The 10,669-nt window shown below is 41.1% G+C and overlaps 1 protein-coding gene across 1 annotated transcript in view; it reads left to right on the top strand.

The window, feature by feature from the left end:
• The window catches only part of LOC100705137 (ubiquitin-conjugating enzyme E2 E2), a 36,746-nt gene that overhangs the window by 1,295 nt on the left and 24,782 nt on the right, over positions 1-10,669 (top strand). Inside the window, exons 2-3 of the mRNA XM_003443150.5 lie at positions 2,019-2,202; positions 4,573-4,623. Of these exons, the coding sequence (XP_003443198.1) occupies positions 2,027-2,202; positions 4,573-4,623 (227 nt within the window). The 5' untranslated portion in view covers positions 2,019-2,026. The remainder of the gene's footprint in view (positions 1-2,018; positions 2,203-4,572; positions 4,624-10,669) is intronic.

Here is a 10,669-nt window from a genome sequence, read left to right as displayed (position 1 = left end):
CAACTGAGAGGCTTGAGATTGATATTTGAATGTGGTAAATGCATTAGAGGATTACCTTGCTACAAAGCATTTTGCTAAATTGCAGTATTTGCTCGTTGTCCGTTGCTTTGTCACTGATGGTTTGTTGCTAGTGGACATTCCCGTCTCTGGTCAGTCACCTCTACCTTAGAACGTCCACTTGGCACCACCCCATCTAAATCACTGGATATGGTTTTCATTTGCCATGTTGCTGCCAGTTATGTTCTTTTTTTGTTGGCACCCCCTGGTACATGCCCGCCAATTTCATAACTTTTAATGCAACATAATTACATGAAAAAGTAAGGACTTGAATAGAGGTGGATATAGAATCGAAAATTAGCTTCACTCCGCGCTGTGAAAACCCATCAGCTGGTATTCTCCTGACATCACTGATGATCAGAAATGGAGGGAAAGTTTATTGAGATCATTCGAGGGCAGCTACCTCTGACACTCTCTTTGATGCTTGTAGATGAAGAAAAGAAAAGAAGCATAGGGCCTCTGCAGGACTTCATGTTACTGTAATTTGACTCTCGCTATCCGCCTTACTCCTTATCCTTTTGACTCCTTGGGGTGAATACTCATGGGTTTTTTACGCAAATGTATTCCATGGAAATAATGCAAAACTTACTTCACTAGCTTTACCGCGTGTAGCTTTTAACATGAATTTAATCTAAAAGGTCATTATTATTATTATTATTATTATTAGTTTGTTTTTTTTAAATGGTTTAAAACCTCCCAAGGTGAGCTCAGGTTATCAGCTGAATCATCTGAAGTTCAGCAAGCGCTGGGCAGCACTTTCATGAAATACCAGTTATTACCACTAGATGAAGCATTGTAGGAAATTCTTAATTATAAAGATTTCCTGGCAAAAGCAAGCACGTTTCTTGAGGAAATGGAGACTAGAGGTACAAAGAAATGCCAGAAGTAAAAAGAATAAAACATTTTAAGTTGCCCACAGGTAAAATGATGCCTCCTGGTGGTGAGGTTTTAGATAACTTACAAAACGTACCTAAAGTAAGCGCTTAACTTTGGCTGCTACCACTGTGATCCGGTGGAAGAAAGTGTGTGTGTGTGTGTGGGGTGGGGGTGGTAAATGTATTCATTATGCAGAATCGAATGTTATTGATTCATGATTATTGATTAATTAACATATAAATCACTGTAATGTTTCTGCTGTAGTTGATTTTAAACATTAGGGTCAAACTGTTTGACCTTCGTCTTAAGGAAAATAGATTTCATTAACTCAAAAATAAAATACAGAAGTGGACATTTTTGTTGCAAATTTAATTAGCGAGTTTGAAAAATTATCCTGAGTTAGTCACATCAGGGTTTCCTCAAGAAAATAGGCATTTTTGTTTATTAACACAGAACCCCCAGAGGCCCATTGTGAGCAGGAAAAAAAACCCTGCTTATTTACTGCTGAACATTTTTCTAACATAGCACAGGAGAAGTAGATTTATTTGTTTAAAATCTGCAAAAGAATATGTAAATAAAGAGTTTTCAGTCAGGGCTGAAGCCACCCCACGGCCCCCACTCTGGACACACCCCTGTTCCAGCTTTGTCTTTGTCGTTTGTAAACAAATGAGCAACAGAACCTGAGTAGTGTATTGATATTTATATTTTTCATCCACAAAGAGCTTTCTGTGTCTCAAACTACCACATTATCCAGTAAAGAAGAAGAGAGAGTATGACACAGAGCAGTGACAGGACCTCTAGTTTGTTTTAGAAATCTAGGCCAGTGGAGTCTACCTAATGACTGCTCTGTCTGTAACCCCTAGCAGATCATTGGGTGAATGTCTCATTATATTCTCAACAGGGGCCTTATACATGTGTAATCTGCTGCACTGTAAGCTTTGACAAATGTCTTTTCATCAGCTTTCACTCTGCACAATTTTAACCCTCGCCCACACCCAGCTTTTGATTTAGATTGTCTACCCAACTATCAGACATTGTGGAAACTTGCAACCTATTAATATTTGCATGTTCATTTATTGCTTTAGGGCCCACGATGTCCAGCGAAGTGCAGAGACCAGACGACAGCCCCAGCACAAGCGGGGGAAGCTCGGATATTGAGCAACGGGAATCGGTACCTGCTGAACAGGAGCGAGAGCAAGCACAGCCCAAAAAGAAGGAGACCAAGATCTCGAGTAAAACCGCTGCTAAACTTTCAACTAGTGCCAAGAGGTAAGAAAAGAAGAGAGGGCTTGAATCTGGCTTTGAGAGCCAAGCATTTACACAGGAGTTGTTTGTTAAACTGAAGGCCTCTCCCCCTTCTTGTGCCCCGGGGGTGTGAAGTAATATAAAAAGACTACAGTCCCACAGGCATTGTCATTTCAAACATCCACGCTATTCAGTGTGACGCTTAACCCACAGAAAGGAGGAAACTCGCACAGCTCTGCGCTGAGGTGTCACTGCTGTCATTTATAAAGAGAGATTCCCGTTCCAGCCTGTTTGTTCGACTGGATGCGCCTCGTGCTCCGCAGCCTACACCACCACCAACACTTACCTCCAACCAGTCTTCGCACTTATTCCCAAAAAAGACAGCCGATGAGAGAATTATGCAACCACTTGGCTTAGGCCACTGAGTCTTTTTATAACAGAGACTGACATTATGAACATCTCTGGGGGGGGTTTGTAAGCAGAAAAAGCCAAAACATGGGCGGACTTCAGCGTTGTTTTTGTGCAGCAGTGCCTGAATCCCAATTTTCTGGTTATCTGTAGCAAATGATCAAAGCTGTCTAATTTATCCTCGTGGTTAATAATCAGATAGTAGGAATACTTAATCTGGTTATATTTGCGATCAAACACTTGAAATCTGCACTGTTATAAACTGTTAGTAGTTTTACTTTTACCCACACAAGCATGACTGATTTGCATATATTTAAGGCAACTATCAACAATTGTCCAAAACCACAACTTCAGTTCACTTCTCAGTTTCTTTTTTTCTTGGTGGTGTGGCTGATGTGGAAGCTGCTGGCCAATAATTGACTTGTTTTAAACAGGAGGGTGGAAAAAAATCACACCAACGGACTAGTCTAAAAGTAAGAAAACATTTGGCAATCAAAGCTGTGCACAAGCTAATGGACAAAATTACATGCTCTCCATAGATGCATTGGATTTTTATTATGAGCCATTTGAAACCAGTAATTGTATTCTTCAGAAACCAAATCATATTTTTAATATCACTAAAATGTGTGGCACAAATTAGTAATTGCTTCTTTCCTCTCGCGGATGTGCCGAATAAGGCTCCACTTGGCAATAACCAGTAGTATCACCGCAGGAGCGGAAGGAGAGGAGGTTAATGTGCACCTACTATTGTAGCACTGTCCACCCTCCATAACGCACGTGTGGCCCAAGTGGGTGGATGAGGGAGGACTACGCAGATTGGGAGGTTATTTCTAACTTTCAGCTTTAAGAGTCTTTTACATGCTGACATACAATTATGGCTGAAAAGAAAAGTGGGTGGATATTAGGTGAAAGTGAAAAGGTGGGATTACATCATGACATATTTTGGCTCTTTGCTTTCTTACCTTCTTCGCAGTTCTACTAACTCCTTCAGCCTGTTTTAGATGTTTAAAATGTCGCACCTGCCTCTCCTCCACTCTTCATCGTGCCAAACAACACACAGCAGCTTTCCACTGACAAAAATGCAAGCGTCTCTCCAAGTGCAATCGTATTACTCTGTAGCTCAAAAATCAATCAAACTGTCAGAAATATCCTTCTGTTTTGTCCCATGATGCTGATAAATCAGTATAACTGCTTCCCACACACAAACACACACACGAGCATGAGCTTGTCATGTCCATGTTGGTTGTTTGTGGTGATTCTGAATGAAACTATATTGAAGCATGTTTAGTTTAGTATGAATCTCACGAAAATGATCACATTAAAGCATCAATTATGTCATCATCAGTGTGGAGAACTGTATTGCAAATCCACACTGTATTACACATATTACATGTCAGCAGGTTAAATGTCAGAGCTGACATACAGCCAGTCATTGTCTATATGAACCTACTGCAGAACTTTCCACCTCACTTGATCATCTTCCCCTGACAGAGAGGATGAGGAGCACCGCAGCCCTGGTTAGTGGTGGGCACCATTGTGAAATCACAGAAAACTTCCCTGGTGTTGGGATTTAATAAAATAAAGACAATTAATTTAAACAATTAGTATTTTAGGTGCAGACTATCGAGGGCAGCAATGTCTAATTGTGTAGTCGACCACAGGCATGAACACTTGATTATGATTTAAGCACACTCGACATGAGTACTGTAGTATCATATTGAGTTTTTAGAATCTCATTTATAAGCCATTTAATAGAGAAAAGGTGTTTTCTAGTTGAGTAAACGGAATCTTAATTACAAGAAAAACTTTCTTTTAGGGGAAAGGCCAGAACCTCTTTGGAGGTCGTCCGTATCTCTTTTTCCGTTAGAGATTTGGGTTAAAGGCAACGCACACCGTCTTTCAAAGCTTTTGTATCACTGAATAAATGCACCAAGGAAATCTCTACTCCTTCAGATGAATTTTAATTTGCGAATCTTTCTTTTGCAGGATTCAAAAAGAGCTTGCGGAAATAACACTAGACCCACCTCCCAACTGCAGGTAAGGAGATGTTACACATTCAGAGCATTGCTGTAATGACTCATAACCCTGAGTGTAGATGGTAAAGCTGATATGGACAGCAGCAATGTGCTGTTTTCATGGCTTTTCTCTGAAGAAAAAAAAAAGGAGATGTAATGCAGTTGTTTTTGTAACTGCTGCTGTTTGTTTGTATTTTTTGTTTGGTGTATTCGAGTGACTTAAGGCCACTGTGGAGTTGTTGTTGCTGCTGCTGCATAATGCATGCTGCCTTTTTTTTTTTTCTTTAGATGACAGTATTCTGGTTCCTCTGAAATGGTGGAAAACGAGTGTGCGGTGTGACTTTAAAACCTGTTTCGATTCTCGTGTGGGTTCCCCCCCCCCAGCTCGCTGCACTGGGGATTTACCACAGACAATGGTTATTGTGTGCCACTGTCGCAGCTCTGAGCCCTTTGAGGAAGAGATACGGTCGCGAGCGAGCGGCAGGCCACATGTGCATCGGTCTCTGCGGACATGACAAAAGGCATACCTTTGGGAGGAAGCCAGCTTTTATTAACCCAAACCACACAAAGTGACACTGTCATTGATTGTGCCTCTGTTTATTACTGCACAATAATTACTCTCTGAATCAGCACTCGACTGCAAATTAAGAAAGAAAATGGACGCTAGTGTTTGTGGACACTTGTGGGAGATGCTGATGTTTTCTGACCACTGTGATTGGCTATATCCGTTCAGGCACCTGCTTAAAATGATTAAGGAAAACCGCTTTGTGTGACTCATCTGGCAATTTGAAATTACTACACCCTAGACGGCCTTGTTTATTGCATGAATTAATCACCCCTGCTGGGTCTCATCAGAAGCCCACCATCATTAACGATAAACATTGAGCTAACCTTTTCATTTCAGCTCACGGCCCAGTTTTGTTATTGTACCGGGGGCTAAAAGAGATGTTGTTGTTTTTTCCTCGAGGTCTCTAATCTATTTCAACTCCCCCCTCCATCTTAAAACTAGGTTGGCTCACATGAAGGATTTAGCTTGAGGACACAGCTAAGTCATTTGAAAGTAAAATAATCGCTAGCGGAAATTTCACAGTCATCGTCTTAGTGGGGGAACTAGTTGCCTGGGAAACAATTAAGCTTCTTCAAGAAGATAATCCTTTTTTTTGCGTGTGTGTGTGTGTGTGTGTGTGTGTGTGTGTTTTGCCTTTCTGTATTTAAGATGACACCAAAAATCTAATAATGTGGGGTGTTTTGTTTTTTGTTTTTTGTTTTTTTTCTCATCTGATGTAGTGAACTAGATTAGCACTGTGTTAACAATGACAGGGGGGGGGTCAGATGCATCAGAAACAATTTCTTAGGCAGACGATCACAGCACAGTTTATATTCTCGCATGACTGAGCACCCAGCCGCTGCGCATGTGTCGTCATCATTTGTATGCCACACGCTCCTCGCTCCTCCTGGCCAGGTTAGCCTGAGAGGTTATTCAATTCATTCATCCTGCAACAAATAGAGGCACAGACTGTGCCCACCCCCACCCCCACCCCCTTTCACGAGGCAAATAGAGAGTTGTGTCAAAGAGATTCACTTTTGTACTTTCAGTAAATGCAGCGTTGGGGGCCAGCTGATGTACATTGTCTCAGCTCAGGAGCCATCCAGATTATTCCTCCATTTGTGTCCCGGTCAGAGAGAATTTCTCTTTTTCTATCATACAGCTAAAAATCTGCAGTCTCCTTTGTTTCACCGACAGTCTTTTCACCTTCAGAGCAGTGGAAGGGATCCCGCAGCTTTGCTGCCTGCAAAATGGAGAGCCCCTCTTTGCATATTTAGCCTTCTTTTTTAAACATGCACAGCAGCTCTGAACTTTTTAGGTCTTGAGCTTAATTAATAGTAGCTCATTGACCTCACTGAATAGGGCCTATGCTGTAGTGTATTTGAGGTGGTTTGGGCATCAGGATGGCCTCACTTTAAAGGGTTTTCCAGGCATGTCTAAGTGAGAGGACACTTTGGGATAAACCTAGAACTCACTGGAGACATATCTTTTGCCTGCACTGGAACCGCCTCAGGATTCCCCCATGAGGAATTGGAAAACAGTGCTAGGGAAGGCGAATACCATGGAATTTGGAGTACCATGTTTAGTTGGAGTCGAAAATCGACAGATGGATGAATAGGGTTTTTTTGTTTTGTTTTTTGTTTTTTTGCTGTGTGTGCAGAAAACTGAAAAATATTCCCACCTGATTCTCCTGAAATTATCGAGTTCATGTGTAAAAATGGCTCATCAGTGAAGATGTGGGCTAAGAGTCCAAATTTACCTTTCACATCTTGGGAGGTGTTGAAGATCTAATTTAGTGAAGCATCTACGGCAGGAGGTTCCCACTAGATAAATATAATAAAACACCCACACATTTTCTTCATTCCGCATTCCTGTGATAACCCTCAAAATGTTGTTTAAATGAGCTGCCTGTCTTGATAAATCTCTCTTACTAATGTTTCCTGTATTTCTCTGGCTGTAGAGAGGCTGCAATATTAATGCTTAAGTTCTTTTAAAACAAAAAATCAATTACTATGCAGTGTGAACAAAACTGTCATACCTTCAGTGCAATGTCACCACTTGGAAATCGCAAGCCGGTATTTAAATGTCTCTCCAAGCTTTATCTCACCCTCTGCTTTGTGACAGTCTGCTTGTCACCTTGGCAGTTGTCATGCATCAAACGAACAGGAACATGTTGAAAGCCCAAGAGGATTTGACATGGCAATTATTCTCACTGTCATACACTTCAAGTATATTGTACAGGCAGCTTGTGCTTTTACACCTATTGAAGCGTATAAAGCAGCTTTTGCGAAGAATTGTTTTTTTTTTCTTGTTTTTTTTTTGAAGGGGGGGGGTCCCTTTCTTTCTTTCTTTCTTTCCATCAACATGTGCAAATATTGCATTGATCTTACCGGGATGAAGTTTTGATTAGATAGGCTTAAAGCGAAGCATGAAAGGCTTATCACTAATACCAGATTTTCAAAGCCACAAAGATTCAAATGTATGCTGCCATCATCTGAAAGTGTTGCACATCTTCAGACAGTTAATCAGGTTTACAAAGGCTGCTGACCCACTGAAGGCATTTTATTTTTCATAAGCCCTTTACTCTCAAGTAACAATACAGATTATTTTCCCCATTATTTGATTCTTTAAAACGCCAAGAAAAGGTCTCATCATTTCCTAAATCCCACTATAGCACAAATTTCGTGTGATGTGCCACTGTGCAAATACTACCGCTAATATTCTGGTGCATTTAGTGCTTAATCAGATTTTAATCTCAATTGTGATTCTGGCTTCCAACGATTATGCAAGCAAAATAATTGGTATAAAGCGATTACCAACTTGATTTCATTTTAATTGAGTGAAAAGGTGTGTCATGAATCAAGTGCACACCTTTCCCTTACAGCGGTGTGTTTTTGCTGCTCCCTGAAAGCCCAGATTCATTTGCTGTTTGGCTAAGCTGAAGCCAAGGTGACTAATGTGGGATTTATGCTTCAGCTTTAAACCCTTCGGAAATCCTCCATCGTAGCCAAATAACATCCGTCTGGCTGTGATTGGCCTGTTCAGTACCGTATTGTCCTCCAGCAGACTTCTTCTGCTGCTGCCATTTTTTTTTTTTTTTTTTTTTTTGTTTTTTTTTTTTAAATCAGCTAAGAGAATTTATCAACTCAAGGAAAGATATTCCACCCCCAGCTAGTGTTTTGGCACAGAAAATCCAGAACAACACAGGCGTTGTGATGGTTACATCGTAGGCTCTGTAGTAGGCTCGAGGCGGGGATTATACTGCGGTGCGAGCGTGGACAGCTGCACACACCACGGACGAATAGTCATTTGTGTTGCGCTCCTTTTAAGGCTGTAAGGACGCATGTGGAGTTGGTCAATCGTCGTCGTAGTGTAGTCCCGCGGAGTCTACACTACGACGAGTCATAAAAAATGGGCAGGCGTGCAGACATCTGCAGAAATCAGTGCACTTACCATCTGACAAAATTTGCATCACGTGAACCCAAGCACACACTAGCAACTCATGAACATGGAAATTATAGCCAAGTGAAGCATTTGTCAACAAGATCCAAGTAGTAAAGTTTTTGCAGTTGAACCCTTGGAAGGACTGTCGTCCGCCTGCAGCTGTCTTTGTTTCCGGATCTCTCGGGGTCTCTTACCCAGTCCACTTTTGGTAGTACACGATACTTAGCTTGGCTTCAGCTTGCTGTCACTCTTTCCCCCCAAGGCACTCAAGCCCACTGCTGCCTTAGGCTGTGTTTGCCCTCATCTGCTCCCACAGTGGAGACAGGCTGGCAGGGATCAGCATTTGCCCTTGCAATAGGGGATTTTCGGTGAAAAACACCCACTAGTCAACTCTCTGACAGGACAAACCTGTGTCCTCCACGCCTGCCTCTTTTTTTTTTTTTTTCGTTTGTATATTTCTTTTTCATTTGAATTATATTTTAAAGTTCAAGGAAACATACAGTAAAAACGTGTTTTTAAATAACTGCATGTCTTTTAAGCTAATGAGTAGGTGATCATTATTTTGCTTATGATCAGCAGCTTTACTAGTGAGTGGGTGTCACGTGTCCTGCCTCCTGCACACTCAGTCCAGGTAATTACCTCATCCAAACCACAGAGAGTATTTTCAGCAGTGCAAACTCATCTGAGGCAGGCTATTTCCTGCTGTGTGAAAAAATGGCAAATGTGGAAAATATCCTGACTTGATTCTCCATAAACTGTCCGAAATTCATGTGCGAAAATGGCTTTTGGCACAAAACACAGAAAATATAGGAATCCCCACAATCTAAGAAGTGAAAACCAATGAATACCTGTCATTTTCGATGGACTGTGTGAGTAAGAAATAAAAGCCTGAGTTGTTTTCCAGCTCTGCCTGAATATTACAAGTTTGAGCTACAGCTAAAGAAGTTAAAACATAATGCCTGTCCAAGGCTGCAGGAACAAAGTGGAATCATTTTTATCAGCTTTATCTGCTAAATCCCTTTTCATCATCATCCCCCATCTTCCTCTTCTGCTCTATTTCTTTAAAATACTCTGCCCAAAAACACTCTGTTCTGCTTCTCAGCTTTTTCCCTGACCTATCCCTTCTTCATTTCTATCAAATCACGAGTTGTTACTACTCAGCACAGCAACATTTCAAACAAAAATCCAACCGGGGTCCAAAACCTGCTGGTCTGGACACTGTGCCATTTCATCTCACAGTCAGTCAAACAAAAACTTCCATTACACCCTCGGAGGAGTGATAGCCAAATAATGCTCAGCTGCTTGAAACGTTAATATTAAAAGCCAGCTTTTTGTGTCAGCCCATCCACACTCAGAAACAGCTGCTATTGTTCAGCGATGTTCAGCAATCACGGCTGAATAATCCGTTGCTGAAGAGCTAGACATACCAATTTCTCCTCCTGAAGCAAATCGAATAGATTAAAAGCAGGGCAGCCACAACCCACGGTGCACTTTGAGTAACAAGTTCAGCTCTCTTTTCTGTCAGGATGCATTCAGGGAAATGTAGGAAACCACTAACTGAAGTAGAAGTAGATAAGGTTGAGGGAAACTTGATTAAAAAGTCGTTTAAAACAGAATAGCTTCTGTGCTGATTTGCCGATTATAAACTAAGAGCACTTAAACAGTGTAAAAACACACACAGTTAGTACACAGTACTGTTTAGTAATTATTTTTTTAACTGAGTTTCTTAAATTTTTCTTGCTGCTTAAGTATCAGTTTAACAGTATGTCTATGTTTTTGCAGTACATCATAAAAGACGTCATAAAAAGAAAATCTAGGAAACCATTTGTTAACCAAACGGCGGGCTGGGTTAGCGACTGAGAGCCAGTCTAACAGCTAGAGATTGCTAACCTATTCCTCGAGCTCCTTGCCACCCCTATTGTGATTTACAGTTTCATTATTTATTTAAAATGCTGATGGAGTAGACTAGTCGCACACAACTGACCCCAATGTAGGCCTGGGAATAAAGAACGATACCTGCTATGAACAGGTCCTCCTATATTTTCAGATCATCTCCCTGCACTTTACTCTTTCTCAT

Source organism: Oreochromis niloticus, linkage group LG11, assembly GCF_001858045.2.
Source record: "Oreochromis niloticus isolate F11D_XX linkage group LG11, O_niloticus_UMD_NMBU, whole genome shotgun sequence".
In the NCBI taxonomy this organism is placed as follows: Eukaryota; Metazoa; Chordata; class Actinopteri; order Cichliformes; family Cichlidae; genus Oreochromis; species Oreochromis niloticus.
Note: the sequence above shows the minus strand (reverse complement) of the source record. Positions and strands in the feature narration are given on the sequence as shown.